General features: G+C 43.2%; 1 protein-coding gene across 6 annotated transcripts in view; it reads left to right on the forward strand.

Annotated features, from left to right (window-relative positions):
- Fermt2 (FERM domain containing kindlin 2) overlaps positions 1–16406 on the forward strand; it is a 79115-nt gene that overhangs the window by 10575 nt on the left and 52134 nt on the right. For all 6 annotated transcript variants that reach the window (XM_085698468.2, XM_085698469.2, XM_085698470.2 and 3 more), the window contains exon 3: positions 14526–14759. In XM_085698468.2, the coding sequence (XP_085554594.1) occupies positions 14526–14759 (234 nt within the window). The remainder of the gene's footprint in view (positions 1–14525; positions 14760–16406) is intronic.

A 16406-nucleotide genomic window follows, 5' to 3' on the forward strand; every position in this document is an offset into this window, starting at 1 on the left:
GATTCAGCATTGAGATTTGTCTTCTGTCTAGGTACACAAGGACCATCCCGGGATGATCTCAAAGTTTGCTAGGTTACCCATCTAAAAACACGAGCAGGACCATCTCTAAATTTATCATCTTCTCTCAGTTCTGTAGCTTATATTATGTTGGAATTTAAAAATATACCGAGTATTTTAAAGGTTGATATTTTGAATCATCCATATAATGATGTTTTTGATATTTTTTTCATAATAGAACACCCAGGGTTATTAGTAAAACGCCAATAAGGTGCTGGGTTATTGATTGTAGTGCCTTTATTGGGTGAGTGCCTTCTGGTATAATGTTCCTTAATGTAATTTTGGGGTTCTGACTTAAAAATTTTATAAGCCTTAAAATTAAAAATAACTTGAAAAAGGCAAGTGATTGCTGTATCAGTTTTAAAAAGCTTTAGACAGTGTGGTGATAAATTCTGTTGCTCTGGAAGCCACCTGTGCCAGGATCCTGACTGTGCCACAGACTAGCTGTGTGACTCCGGGCTGTACCCCGCATCCACGGCCTTGCTGGTAGGGTGTGTGGAAGGACTGCATCAGCAGACACGTGCGGAGTGTGAGAACATCTGTGGTGATGGTGATAAGCGCCGTCACCGTACAGAACATCGGTGGTTTATACAGCTGCCCTCGAGCTGAACTAGGGAAATCATCGTATTTTGTAACACATTAAAGATGTAGTCTTTTATGAAGTTAAGCCAACTAGTACTCATTTATTCTCCATCATATTAGAACTACTACCTTGTATTTTTAGTAGTAATATTATGAAGAGTTAAGTATGATTTACAAGCAGTAAATTTTATGTTTCAAATGTGTACTGTATTGGCATAAGAGTATTTATATAAGCTTAGTATTCTACTTAGACTTGTCTCTTTTTTTTGCTGGCAGTTAAGAATTTAGTTTAAGTGGGGTGGTGGCAACACACACCTTAGTGAAATTAACTCACTTTTTGCCATCATTTCACTTTCAGTCATGGGGAATGATGGTCTTTGTATTGTAATTACTAAACTGTAGCCAAATCAGTGTGAGTGGAATAGAGGAATGGTACTGGAGACCCTGGCCAGAATATAGGGAAGGATTTCTAGAGGACCATGACCTGGAAGCTCAGATCTGAATGTCTTAGAATCTGTTACTATTTTCTTCTGAGATAGGTTTATACTACGTAACATATCCTTACTAAATAACCTTTTGAGATAGTTAATGCCTTTGACCACCTTTAAAAGGACAAATGTCATTAATTCTTGTGTGAGTTGACTATTATCTAGTATATATACTCTAGTGGCACACTTTGAAAATTCATAGGGCATTTACTTTGCATGTAGTCAGAGCCCTGGTTTCTAGGAGCTAAGCTAGGTTGAACAAATTAGCAGTAAGCCTTCAATTTTGGGTAGAAAGTTACCCACCCTTTGGAAGTGATAATTGTGTAGTGTCTACTGTGTGCACTGTGTAGTTGCATGGTTTAATTTGATCTGAGAAACTTATCAACCACTTTGAGCTAGTATATAGTAATAAGTAGAAATAGAGAAATTAGATAAATGGAAATCAATGGGCGTAATTTTGTTTTTGTACTTCAAAAAATTATTTGTGTCTTGGTTTTTGTTGGTTGGCTTTATTTGCTTTTAGATGGGGTTTTGCCGTATATAGGACTAGCCCAGAATTCACTATATTGTCCAGGCTGGTGTTTTATTTGCTTGTTTGTTATTTGAGACAGGGTTTCTCTGTAACTTTGGAGCCTGTCCTGGAACTAGCTCTTGTAGACCAGGCTGGCCTCGAACTCACAGAGATCTGCCTGCCTCTGCCTCCCGAGTGCTGGGATTAAAGGCGTATGCCACCACCTCCCAGCCAGGTTGGTGTTTTAGTTAGAAAAGTTTTTGTTGCATTTTAAAGCCCCATGACCAAAAACAACCTGAGGAAGAAAGGGTTTATTTGAACATACGGTTCCACATCACATTCTGTCACTGAGGGAAACTGGGGGAAGTCAGGAGCTGAAGCAGAGGCCCATGCTTACTCAGTTTACCTTGTTTTTTCTTCTGTGCATTGGGATTTTGCCTGCATGTATGCGGGCACTGGAGCTCCTGGAGCTGGAGTTACAGACAGTTGTGACCTGCCATATGGGTGCTGAGAATTAAGCTAGTGCTCTTAACTACTTAGCAATCACTCCAGCCCCATAGAATACTTTTCCCTCCCTCCCTCCCTCTTCCTTCATCTGAGTCTGTGTCTCACTATGGAGCCTTGGCCGTCCTGAAACTCACTATGAGGCTGGCCTTGAACTCATAGAGATTCAGATTCACCTGCTTCTGCCTCCCAAGTTCTGGTATTTCAGTCTACTTTTTTTATAGCAGAGGTGCCCGGGGGTGACACCACCCACCATAGGCAGTACCCTCCCACAGTGATCAGTAATTAAGAAAATGCTCCACACACTTACCCACAGGCCAGTCTAATGGAGACATTTTCTCAATTGTGGTTCCATAACTCTAGTTTGTGTTAAGTTTGGGAGGCATGGGGTGGGGGAAGAGGAGGGGTGAAAGGACAGACTGACAACCAAGGCAGCTGGCCTCCAATTTGTAATTTGAAGTGCCAGGATTACAAGTATATGACACAAGTACATTCCTAACTTTTGTTTTGAAGAGTGAATTCCAAATTTTTGTTAGTTATGTAGAAGAAATAGTAGTTGGTGTTTATTTATTAGAAGTTTATTTTTTATATTCATTTATCATAATAAATATCCAGAATTATGCGTCTTTAGCAAGATTTAGTCCTCACAGTTCCAATGACTGAGAAGTCCCAGCCAGCCTAATCTCTTTCCTCTTGGAGGGAGGGGCTCCCAGCTTGGTCCTGACTTCTTCCCTGAAGCCCTGTTTCCAGATGCTGTCACCTTGGGGATAGGGTTTCCACGTGTAGTGTGAAGGGATCCAAATCCTTATTCCATAGAAGTTTCAAAATATTTCCTGTCACAGGACACAGTCCCCATCAGTTAATCCCCAAAACCTTAATGTAGGGCTGGAGAGATGGCTCAGCTGTTAAGAGCATTGCCTGCTCTTCTAAAGGTCCTGAGTTCAATTCCCAGCAACCACATGGTGGCTCACAACCATCTGTAATGAGGTCTGGTGCCCTCTTCTGGCCTGCAGGCAGAATATTGTATATAAAATAAATAAATATTTTAAAAAAAACCTTAATGTAAACAATAATAATGTCTTTAGCTCTGATTGATTGCCAGGCTTTAGCTGAAATGCGTTGTCACTTTGAGTGGTGTGTAAACTTTGAAACACTTCCTGTTTCTGTCAGAAAGTTAACATGTTAAAGGTATGACATAGATTTTGCTCTGCCATCAGTGCACACTTTGTTACTGTGACTTAAATTGCGCCGGTTGCCCAACAACACAGCTCACATTTTCCTAACTTCTACTTGAACTGTGACTGATTACGTGGCATACAGTTTGTACCACTGGGTCGTGATAGCTGAGTGGTGTCAGTCATGACAGTTCATGTTCTCTGTGATGGGCTCTGTTCACTCAGAGACAACAACATGTGTGCTTGTGTTGCCTCTTGTCTGCAGGTGATAAACTTCTATGATGTTTTATAAGAGTGGATACCTGAAAGGAATGAAGATAAAGTACCACGAGTAGCGATAGGGCCGCATTGGATGTGAGGTTCCATCCCAGTGCAACTGGAGCCATTGCAGAGTGGCTCATCCTGGGCGCCTGGGAGACTCGGGTGCAGCCAGTGGGACTTGGTGAAGACAGAACCTACTGACATAAAGAGAAGATAGTAACAGGGTGAAGATGTCCCCGTGTCCCACAAAGCAAAACGTGCATGTATATAAAAGATGATCTCAGAAGTACTTGCTGATCCTGCTCCCCCTTGCCCTTCCCTGACACTGGAGAGAGAGCCCAGGACCTCTCGCTGCTAAGCAAGCACACCTCCACTGAGCTTCAGTTCTGTAGAAATGGTTTATTTTAGCAGGTTGTCACTAAGTTGTGCAGGCATGCCTTGAATCTGTGACCCTTCTGCTTCCAAGAGGCTGTGATCTCCAGTGTTTGGGGGTGGAGCTAGGAATGTTGAGGTGTGTGAAGTAGGCAGTGTAAGAAGGGAGAGTAAGGGAGAGATAGCAGCTGCTCAAGTACCTACCCTCTGTCATACTTGGACAGAAAAAAAAGACCATAGAGGAGCATTGAGAGAGTGATCAGGTTTCAAACAAGAATGATAGGTTAATATGTGTATTACACAATGCACATAGTCTACTTTTTGCCAGGTGAGGTGGATATAGATCGGGGTCAGTATTATCCAGTATTTGCATATTTCAGTGGTAATTATTTTCATTTTAATTGTTAAATAGCAGCACTATGTGCTAGATGAAGTTTCAGCAAAGTCCATGAGTTAAAGTTTTTGTATTTGTTTTTTAAGGCATCCTTATTTTTTTTTAATATTTCATACTGTTTTTGGTACATTCATAGAACTATATTTTAAGAACTTAAGTTCTAGAGATATACTGTTGAATTTTGTTCCGAATATTTTTCCTTCTAGAACAAGATTACTTTAGGCATTTATTTTGAGTTCTTTCAAGAATATAGTTACTGTTGAGCCATCATAAGGGAAAGGAGTGACCTGGAAGATATCTACTTATTTTTAATATTACATATACTATATAAATATATATTACTAAATACATACCCATGAAGCCTAATTTCTGATATTAAGGACAGAAGTGGCTGTTCCTCGCTCCAGTGCTGGGACCCACTTGGGCCTGTGCCGTGCTGCCACCGTCTCTGAGAGCTCGTGTGCACATCAGCTCTGCTGGTCCGTTCCCTGCAGTCATCTACCACCTCTGACTCTTTTTGTTAATTTATTTTTCTTTTTTAAAAAAGAAAACAGACTATCTTTTTTTATTTTACATACCAATCCCAGTTCCCTCTCCCTTCCCTCCTCCCATTCCTGTCACCTATCCCCCAACTCCGCATCCATTTCTCAGAGAGGATAAGGTACATTGCTTTGGGGAAAGGTCCCGTGTCCTCCCTGCTATATCTAGGCTGAGCAAGGTATCCATCCAAAGAGAATAGGTTCCCTAAAAGCCACTACAAGCAGTAGGGATAAATCCTGGTGCCACTACCAGCGGCCCCAGTCTGCCCCAGCCAGACAACTGTCACCCACATTCAGAGGGTCTGGTTTGGTCCTATGTTGGTTCCTTCCCTGTCCAGCTGTACTTGGTGAGCTCCCATTAGCTCAGGTAGACTGTTTCAGTGGGTGTCCCCATCATGGTCTTGACCATTTTGCTCACATTCTCACTCTTCCCATTCTTCAGCTGAACTTGGGAGCAGAACCCATTGTTCTGCTGTGGGTCTCTGCCTCTGTTTCCATCAGTTGTTGGATGAAGGTTCTATTGTGAGATTTAAGATATTTGTCAGTCTGACTACAGGGCAAAACCAGTTTAGGCATCCTCTAGGTGCCCCTCAACCGAAGAATGGATAAAGAAAATGTGGCACATTTACACATTGGAGTATTACTCAGCATTAAAAAACAATGACATCTTGAAATTTGCATGCAAATGGATGGAAGTAGAGAAAATCATCCTGAGTGAGGTAACCCAGAAAGATGAACATGGTATGTACTCACTTATAAGTGGATACTAGCTGTAAAGCAAAGGACATTAAGCCTATATAGTTCATGATCCTAGAGAAGCTAAGTAACAAGGTGAACCCTAAGAAAAACATACATAGATACACCTAGAAAGGGAAAATAGACAAGATTGCCTGACAAAATTGGGAGCATGGGGGTGAGGGAAGAAGAGAGGGTGAAAAGGAAAGAGGATGGGAGAAGGGGTAGGGGGAGGTGAACATGAGGGAACGGGATACTTGAGATGGAGGAAGGACAGAGATGAGAGCAAGGAAAGATATTTTGATTGAGGGAGCCATTATGGGGCTAGCAAGAAACCTGACTCTAGAGAAATTTCCAGAAATCCACAAGGATGACCCCAGCTAAGACCCTAAGCAATGGAGGAGAGAATGCCTGAACTGGCCACCTCTGACTTAAATCTTCCTATCTCCCCCTCTGCATGGATCCCTGAGCCCTGAGAGGAGGGCTTTGATGAAAACATCCCACTTAGGACTAAGTACTCCAAAGTCTCTCGCCCTCTGCACATTGGTGTAGTTGTGGGTCTCTGTTAGTCCCATCTTCAGCAAGAAGTAAGAGTCAGGACTGAGCAAGGGGTATAGCAGTAGGTCATTATGTGTCATTTTATTACTTGTTCCCTTTAGCAAAACAGTAGTAGGTTTTCCCCTAAGCCTGTGATCTATTTTTCTCACATTTAGCGGCAGGTATGCATTCTTTATGAAGGAGTGAGCCTTAAATCCACTCAAGAGGTGACTGGTTACTCCTATAATATTTCTGCCACTATTGCACCAGTAGATCTTTCTTTGTTTGGGGGCGGTGTGGTCCTAGAACTCACTATGTAGACCAGGCTGCCCCTGCCTCCTAAGTGCTGACATTAAAGTTGTGTGTCATCATACTTTACTGGCTAGCACTAGTATCTTACAGGTTAATAACTTCTTTTCCTCTGATGTCCTGCTTCTCTTCTTTCTTACTCCTGAGTGGCTCTTGTTTTCTGTTGGAAGTGTCCAGGCGCATCAGTCAATCTGAGAGTTTTGTGGTCCTCTACTCCCTCTCGCTGTCCTTTCTCATCTACAGTAAATATCAGCGAGACTGGTTGGCAGGCCCCAAGAAACTCCAGTTCCCCAAACTCCAAGGGCAGTGCATATTGTCCAGAAATGCCAGTCTTGGCCCAATTCAAACTGTGCTCTAGAAGGATTTCTGGTGGCTAGATAAAGGCCAGCATTCCTAAGGAACTTATGAAACAGGTTCCCGTCACCCAAAAGGAGTCACTTCCCTTACCTCTGGCAGAAGGGACATATATGGCTCTTCATTGACATGTATCTTTGATGCCTATCAACATATCAAAGTCAGTGCTAGTGACCAGGCTCTCCCAGTCCCTACTCACAAGGAATTAGGGTTTCCTTTAGACCTGATATTTCAGCCTTTTGTTGACAATAAAGGATAATCTCTGACTGCTTCACAGCTGGAGAGGGCCCAGAAAGGCTGGAATGCTGGTCAAAGGTGGGGAGGGGGAGGGGAGTCAGCTAATGGCAGGAGACTTGGAAATTCTATCAGAAGCATCTGGACCAAGCGTGAAGAAACAAGATGCAAATCACATTGGCCGGACTGGTTCACGCTGGTTTTCATCATGATTCCGGCTCACTGGTAGGCTCTGCAGTTGATTCCTGGATGTTGTCTTTTGACATATATATTTATGTGGATAGAAAGTCTTAGCATGATCTTTAATCTGCTCTGAAATCCTCTTTGTAGAATAAGCAGTTAACAGCTGGAATAGGCTCACACCTCTGAGCCATACCAAAACAAAGCCTGAAAAGTTACCAGCATAGTTAGAAGCATAAACATTCATTTGTAATAAGAATTTCTCAGCAGGGAAGAAGACAAAGGGGAAGAGCTTGGAGGACCAAAAGATGGCCCTCTGGTAAAGGCATGTCCTTATCCTGAGGGCTGGCTGTATAGAGAGCAGATGGAGGTGTTTTTAGCACAATGAGAAGCACTTTTAAGTCTATTTAGAAAACAACCCACTAAAATGTAAAATTTTGAGCCTGTGGCTATCATAGTAGCCAGTGTTTTTGTTACCAAGACCAGATTAGCAGTCTATCAGAACTCCATTAATTAATGCTAAAACTTGGAATTTTGAAGACTTAATGCCATATGTATAATCTTTAAATCTCAGTTCTTTACACACCTTCAATCACTTCCATAGACCTTTACAACTTACATAAACCTTCTTTCTTCCATCTGGAGACATCCAGTCATTTACCATATTGAGTGCAATCTTTGAAAAGCAAGTTCTTTTATATAAAGCAGTAGTAAAATAACAACAGCTTGGTAGCTTGATTTGTCTTTCCTAGAAACCTGTTTTGTGAGTCCCCTTTTCTCAGTGAGAAGCCTGTCAGCAAGGCAAACCTCCCTGTCCCTGATTCACTTCTGACGTACACTGGCTGTTAGGCTTGTCAGTTAGTGTGTCATCCTCAGGCTCTCCATGGATGTGAAACCTTGTTTTGTCTTCAAGAATAGAGTGGATGGGATTGGCTGCTGCCATAAGGAGCCAGTTGTGGGATGCTCCATGGAGACCGCTCCACGGTCATCCACTCAGTTACAGTAATGTTGTAGTGACTTTTCCTTCTGAAAACCCAAACTCAAGGGCTCCTTGGACCTGCCATCCCTTTCCTGTCACCTGTTGCTCTGCCCCTCACCATCTCAAAGCCACCATGTCTTTCTCGTTGCTGTGCCCTTGCCCAGCCGTCAGCACTCAGTTTGTTTCTGGGCTCTTGTTCACTTTGCACCCTCTCGGTGAACACTATGATACTCTACTATTATGAAGCACAAGTCTCCCTGCTTAAAACCAGTTCCAGACCTATTTTGACATAGTTGATATAAGGTTGGTGGTAGGAGATACTCACCTTTATTTCCACATCCCCAATCAAAACCCAAAACAAATATAGACATCGGCCCACAGGCAGAATAACTCTGGTTTGCAGATGGGTCTAGGCATCAGTATTTTTAAAAATTGCTTAGACTTAAAAGCAATTTTTTGAAAATGCTACTTAGACAATTACAATACTGACCAGACTGAAAGTCACTAAATCGCTTACCTCATGTGCGCAATAAAACCTGGACAACTTTGTACAGCAGACAAGGCTCCGGCTGCCAGGAATCTGTGCCTGCTGACAACAGCCATCTGGTCATCAGTCTCTTTCATGTGCCGCAGCTTTTCATCCAGCACCAACCGTCTCTAGCATTGGAACAGTGCCTTTTGGTGCACAGGTTAAGAGATGCTTGTTTAATGTGTTGTTTGACAGATGCTGGTTGATAGCAACAGTGATGAATACCGTGGACTAGGCTGGTAGCCTGTTGTCCTTAAGAGTGCCTGGAGGTGCTGGGGATGGCTCTGTGATCATGGGAATCCGCAGAAAGGTGCATCCTTGATTTCGTAAATTGTCTCTCTGGAGCTCCACAGATGCTGTAGTGCACACTCCTGTGATACCAGAGTGGCCAGTGTTTCAATGTATGCTCCAGGCTACACAATTCCCCTTCTATCCACCTTCCAACACCATTTTTCTTTTTGGTGTGTGTGTGTGTGTGTGTGTGTGTGTGTGCGTGTGCGTGTGCGTGTGCATGTGCATGTGCATGTGTACCCTCATGCTGGATGCTGCGTGCATGCCAGATACAATATCAAGTGTCTTCTATCACCTTTTTTTTTTTTTGAAACAAATTTCTGTTCTGGATAGTTTTATGCCAATTTGACACAAGCTATAGTCATCAGAGAGGAGGGAGCCTCAATTGAGAAAGTGCCTCCATAATTTCAGGCTGCAGGCAAGCCTCTAGAACATTTTCTTTAATTGGTGATTGATGGAGGAGGGCCCTGGGTTCTGTAAGAAAGCAGACTGAGCAAAGCCATGGGAAGCAAGCCAGTAAGCAGCACCCTCCATGGCCTCTGCATCAGCTCCTGCCTCCAGGATCCCATCTTTTTTTAGTTCCTGTCCTGAGTTCCTTTGGTGATGGACTGTGGATGTGGAAGTGTAAGCCAAATAAGCCCTTTCGTTCCCAGCTTGATTTTGGTCATCATGGTGTTTCATCATAGCAATAGTAACCTAAACTAAGACAGTCTCTCTATGTAGCCCTAACTACTCTGGAATGGAATTCTGTTTGTAGATTGCCTGCCTGTGCCTCCCAAGTCCCAGAATTAAATGTGTGCACCACCACTCTTGACCTCCATCACTCTTCTTGTTTTTCTGGATAGTTTCTCACTGAACCGGAAGTTCACTGACTCTAACAAGACTGGCTAACCAGGGAGCTCCAGCCACATATCTATTTCTCCCCTCACAGGACTGGGATTAGGTGCGCTACATATGACCTCCCCTCCCCTAAGATCAGGTCCTTTTGATTTATTGTTTTTCTTTTGGGGGGGAGCATTTCAAGACAGGGTTTCTCTGTAGCTTTGGAGCCTGTCCTGGAACTAGCTCTTGTAGACCAGGCTGGCCTTGAACTCGCAGAGATCTACCTGCCTCTGCCTCCATAGTGCTGGGATTAAAGGCCTGCACCACCACCACCCAGCTTAGGTCCTTTTCTTGTGGATGGATAAAGCACATTGGTCCCGCCTGCCTTGCCATAACTGAGAGTGTCTATTGTAAGGTGGGTGAATAGCGCCCACACAGGATTTCCCGTCCTTGTATTACTTGTTGTCCCTGTCTATGTTTATCCTTGCTGGGTGCTCCCTCATGGAAGAGCCAGGTAGAATCGGCTTTGGCTAGGCCAGCAGGTTTCGAAGGGAAGAACAGCAGTCAACTCGTGATCTATAAACAGGCTCGATGCATTTTCATGTTCCAGTGTGAGCTGTGCCTCTCTCAGACCTTTGTAACAATGGCGCTGTGTGTCTGATGGGAAGTGGGGAAACGAGGAAGATGGGCATCAGGGAGTGTTTGTGCCCTGGGCCCAGTCTGAAGACCAGCTGATGGAGAATTGAGGGTTTTGTGGAATTGGGTTTCTTTCTTTTTTTTTTAAAGGAGGCTAGGTTTATTCTAAATCTCAGTTTCAGGGTATAGTCTATGGGGAGGGAGCAGATGAAATTTCAGTGTATTCTTATCTGATGAAGTTTACTCTTAACACTGCTCATGTGGAGAGCTCACAGACAGTCCGAACAGCACTGCCCTTCAGGTCTGGAGGGCCACAGCTTGTCTGTCAGGATGACATTGATGTCGAAGGCAGATACAGTCATTGTATCTGAACAAATGAGTGTGGCCCTGTGCTTATGGACACTGAAGCCCATTCTTAGCTCCTGGGGACACAAAAAAGCCAGTAGTTGGTGTATTTTGTCCCTCAGCCATCCATAGTTCACCATCTTATTTGGGGTGTTACTTACTTCAAAAGTGTACTTTCTGACCACCCGTAACTTTTGCGGTCTGGAGCAAGTTGCCTCTCAGTCTAAATGTATGTGTAGCTTCTATTTCAGATTGCTCCTCCTTAGGCCTCGCTCGCTCTCAAGCACTTACTTGGGACCACATTTGACATTGTTTGAGCGTATCCTTTGTTATAGCTGAAAGCACTGCTCCTGCCCTGCTACTCTGTCAGGCAGCTGCCCTTCACATCACTCAGCATTTATTTCAGGCTGTAGCAGGTGCTGAGGAGCTATCCCCACTCCCAGTTCATTGTCAGCTGTGTGGACAAATTCCTGACATGCCGGCAACTTTTGCTAAAGCACAGAGATTTCTGAACTTGCTGTGTGCCTGTGGAGTGCACGGCCCTAGGCCACTAGAGAAGTAGCCAGGAAGTTCTGGGCATTGAATGACCCCAGAACAATGTTTAACCTAGCAAGTGAAGAAATACCAAGCCCGGGTTGGTTCTCAGAAGGAATGGACTGCAGTTGTCCACACTGGTTAGTCAGCTCAACTCACTGGCCATTTTTTTCTTCCCCCGGCAACTGCTTCACTCCTCCTCTGCAGTGGGCCCCTCCCCTATTCCATAAGTAAACCACCTTTGGAGGAAAAATCTTCTGGATTTTTGGAATTAGAGCGCTTTTTAAAAATTAATAGTTAATTTATTTTGGGAATTTGGATACAGGGTTTTTCCTTGTAGACCAGGCTGTCCTTGAACTCAACTCACCAAGATCCACCTGCCTCTGTTTCCAGCGTGTTAGAATTAAAGACATGCGTGCACTACCTCTGCTTGACTCAGTGACTTTTTCAAAGAGATTTGTTTATTTTATGTGTATGGATTTTTGCCTGCATGTGTATGTGTGTACACCATGGGCATTCCTGGTACACAGGGAGGCCAGAAGAGGGCAGTAGATCCCCTGGAATTGGAGTTACAGATCTCTGTGAGCTCTCATGTGGGTGTTGGGAATCAAACTCAGGTCCTCTGCAAAAAAGCAACAAGTGCCCTTAATGGTTGAGCCATTACTTCAGACCCAGGATGACTGTTATTACCAGCCTTCCTTTCTTTCTTTTGCTTGTTGGAAATACTTGACTTCATTTCCTTAATGATGACGTTATCACAGACATCTTTACAGAAGCGCCTGGGTAGAGTTGTGGGGAGGAAGGATTGTATATCTATCTATAGATAAACTGGCTCAGCTCAGCTTCACCCTGATTAGCATAATCTCTGTTCCTAAAGAGAAAAGAAGCATGCGTAACCAGAACTCTTTATATATAAAAAAGCCTGTCTACTCTAAGCTAGTTCAGAACTTGGTACTTCCAAAAGTTGTCAGATTTTGTGCTGGAAAATAAGATGTAAACCCTACATGTATAACAGGGCTGCTGCAAAACCAGTTTCATGTGTGTTTGTAGGTGAGCTCCCAGCGCCGTGATTGACTGGACTATCCCGGTGCAAAACAAATTTTGAATAAAATATTTTTTATTAAATTCAATTGACAAGGAGGGGACACTGAAAAAGAGGGAAGGGAGAGGAAGCTTTGGTTAGGATATAAAAACAAGAAAATAAATAAATAATGTGATTGACAGTTTGATGGGGAAATAACTTGGAGAATCATCTTTGCTTTGAATAAGATAACATTCATCAACTGTTATATAAAAGAGACTGTGTCTCCACTGCTATAAAATATGGCTGGATCCTTAGCAGGGAGTTGGGAGCTGGGCCATGGCACTGTGTCCTCCCCTTTATGTCAGTCCTGCTGGTTGCTAGCAAGAGCTTCTCCGAGTGTCTCAGCCATTTTTATTTGCAAGGATGTTCATATCAGTTTCTTTGAGGTTGGTGGTGCTGAGTTCTCTTTCTTCCTCTAGAACATTTGTTTGCTTGTTTTTTTGCTTTTTAAAGTCATATCTCTCTTTTTCGCCACATAGTAAGCTTAATATACAGTTGGTCCGGAAAGACTTTTCTTTAGATAGTGCTATAAACACTAGCTGAAGTTAGGTTGGTTTACTGATATTGTGTTCCTTATCTGATTGTAGCCAAGTATCATGTATTTGGTTTCTTTTCTTTTCTTTTCTAAGATTTGTTTATTTATTATGTATACAGTGTTCTGACTGCATACCAGTAGAGGGCACCAGATCTTATTACAGATGGTTGTGAGCCACCATGTGGTTGCTGGGAATTGAACCCTAGTCCTCTGAAAGAGCCATCAGTACTCTTAAACACTGAGCCATCTCTTATGCTCCCAGGCTGTGTGATTGTTTGCCCTGGTTGGTTCTTGTCAACTTGTCACAAACCTAGACATATCTGGGAATAGGGAATCTTGATTCAGAAAATATCTTCATCTGATTGGCCTGTAGTAAGGTATTTTCTTGATTGACGGTTGATGTAGGAGGGCCAGCTCACTGTGGGCAGTGCCACCCTTGTGCAGGGTAAGCCAGCCATGGGGAGCAGACCATTAAACAGCCCTCCTCCATGGCCTCTGCTTTATAGTTCCTGCCTTGACCTCCCTCGGTGATGGAGTGTTACCTGAGAGTTGTAAGCCGGAATAAACCCTTTCTTCCCTGAGCCAATTTTGATCCTGATGTTTATTCTGTCACAGCAGTAGAAACTGTGACAGTTCCGAGTTACCTTCCTCAGGATGTTTGGGAACGCATGTTTAGGCTGCAGGCTGTTCACATTTGTTCTGGAGTTCTTTCCACGCCTTCTTCACCTAGAGTGCCACCCTCATTTACTTTGAGTCCCTGTCCATGTTCCTACCCTTACTGTATTAACACATCTATTTATTTTTATTTCATGTACATTGGTGTTTTGCCTGCATGTATGTTTGTATGATGGTGTCAGATCTCCTGGAACTAGAGTTAGACAGCTGTGAGCTGCCATGTGGGTGCTGGGAATTGAACCCGGGTCCCTTGGAAGAGCAACCAGTGTTCTCAACCTCTGAGCCATTTTTCCAGCCCTTAACACATTATTTTTATTTCTTCTTCTTAAGACTTTTATTTCATTTTAGCTATATGGGGGTGTATGTACACATGAGTGCTGGTGCCCACAGAAGCCAGAGGCATCAGATTTCCCTTGAGCCCATGTGTAAAAACATCAAGTGCTGCCTCTCCAGCCCACCTTCACATGTGTGTAGCTTCAGAAATGAACCACTTTCATGTATATTATAGAAATTCTGTTACCTGTTCCTCGAAGCTGAATTCCAAATCCACCACTCAGTTTTTATTAATCTTCCCTGTTTCAGTCCAGGACTCTTTGTCTCCACAGTCCAGGTCTGTCTGATTGACCCTGGTGTTTTTCTTTGGCTTGGTGCGCTGGGTTTTGAGAGCAAAGAAAGGTTTTCTCTGCCATTGGTACTTTTTGTTCCTATCACTGACAGTCTCTTGCTTTTCTTAAGTACCCAGTTCAGTTTTCTAGCATCTGTTCTTAAAGTACCCAGGTTTTGTTTTCTGTCTTTAATTTCTCTCCAGCTGGTCTGTGATTTTTTTTTAAAAGCTTTTTTTGTTTACTGTTTGCTGTTTATAGATGTAAAAAAGGATTGGTCTGATCATGCTCTCTGGTGGGAAAAAAAGAGAACTTGGCTGCTTAAGACACATTGGACCTTGGATAAGTATGGCATCCAGGCAGACGCCAAACTTCAGTTCACGCCCCAGCACAAGCTGCTCCGGCTACAGCTTCCCAACATGAAATACGTGAAGGTGAAAGTGAATTTCTCAGACCGAGTCTTCAAAGCTGTGTCGGACATCTGCAAGACTTTCAGTAAGTTCCGCCTCCCTAGAGTGTGGGGCAAGCTTGACTGACACAGTGGTGAGCTTACCCTTGGGGTGGGGGTTGGGATAAACTCTGTATGCATCTGTATTTGAAATTATCATTTATATATAGTTCTTAATGTTAATTTTAGATAAAGAAGTATTGGGTTAAGAATTAACAGGAAAAATTAGATTTTTACCCCCTGATTAGACTCATATCATGTTTCTTATTATATAAAAGTTTTTTCTGATAACTTTTATTCTTTGACAGTAGTGGAATTGAACCTTGGGCCTCAGTGTATGCAAGACATGTGCTTTTCCCCTGCACTGCACCATCAGCCCCAACAGCTTGTCTGCTGGGGAGGGGAAGGGAGCAGGCATTGTTTTCAGAGGGCTGTGGCTCTCCAGTGTTTCCTTCATGTAAGTCATTTTGAGTTTAGTAATTCAGAGATGGTGTCACTTCCTTTGACGAAGGCCCGCCTGCTCCCAAGGAAACTGTGAGGATTCTTCCTCACCCGGTGTGAATACCCTAGGCTTTCAGAAACAAGATGTGAATTGCTTTTCACTTTGGCTGACCTGGTTATGACAGGAAGCATTTAACCATCAGAGAAAATGTGAATTTTCGTCATTTCTGCTAGCACATAATTCTTAGATATATTTGATGATTCCCCAGATTTTAGTCCTGACTACAACCAGAACTCTTTGTATATGTTGCATTTTTAGGTGACACTAGTAATTCATGAACATGCTGTTAGAAAAGAATCAAGGCTGCAGACACACAGTAAATGGCCCCTTCCTGAAAGTGACTCTGGTCTACAGTTTGATTTGTTACACGTTCCCGCGTTCAGGCTATTTTCTGTGTGATGTGTTTACGTGTGGTGTGTGGCATGTACACATGCAGGTTTGGAAGTCTTCACAGGTGTAAAGATGATAGGACGATGTGGTTGTCCTACTTTTTCTGCCCTATTTCTTTGAAACAGTGTCTCTCAAACCTGGGGCTAGGCTAGCAACCAGCAAAGCCCCAGTAGCCAGTCCTCTGTGTCTGCCCTCCCCAACGCTGAGACTGTGGTCTCTGCCAGCTGTCTAGATGGGTGCTGGGGATTCGAACTCATGTCCTCATGCTTGCACAGCCAGTGGGCTTACCCACTAAGCCATCTCCCTGGCCCCGTTTTATGTATTATTTTTTAAAATACAGTTTGCTTTTTTATAATAATTGTATCCAATTGCGCTAGTATCAGCTCCCTGTCAGTGGACTTTCAGGTTGTTTCACTCTTAGAGCACATACTGCAATGAGGTTTTGTTTCTGTTTGGCATGTTGATAACTTTTCAGTTGCGATAGCTTCAGAATGCCCAGGCCTCATTAATTCCTCAGCAGATGCTCCTGTGTTGTCTCAGGCACCTGCAAGCAAGTCTGGGCTGTATCTGCCACTCCTCAGTACAGAGCTTCTTCCTCCTGAGTTTCTCGGTTTGTGGCATGGATTCTCCATTTCTTGTTTGTGGTTCTTTTTTTTTTTTTTTTTTTTTTATTTTTTTATTTTATTTATTTATTTATTATGCATACAATATTCTGTCTGTGTGTATGTCTGCAGGCCAGAAGAGGGCACCAGACCTCATTACAGATGGTTGTGAGCCACCATGTGGTTGCCGGGAATTGAAC

This window comes from Myodes glareolus, chromosome 12 (genome assembly GCF_982192425.1).
Source record: "Myodes glareolus chromosome 12, mMyoGla1.1, whole genome shotgun sequence".
Lineage (NCBI taxonomy): Eukaryota > Metazoa > Chordata > Mammalia > Rodentia > Cricetidae > Myodes > Myodes glareolus.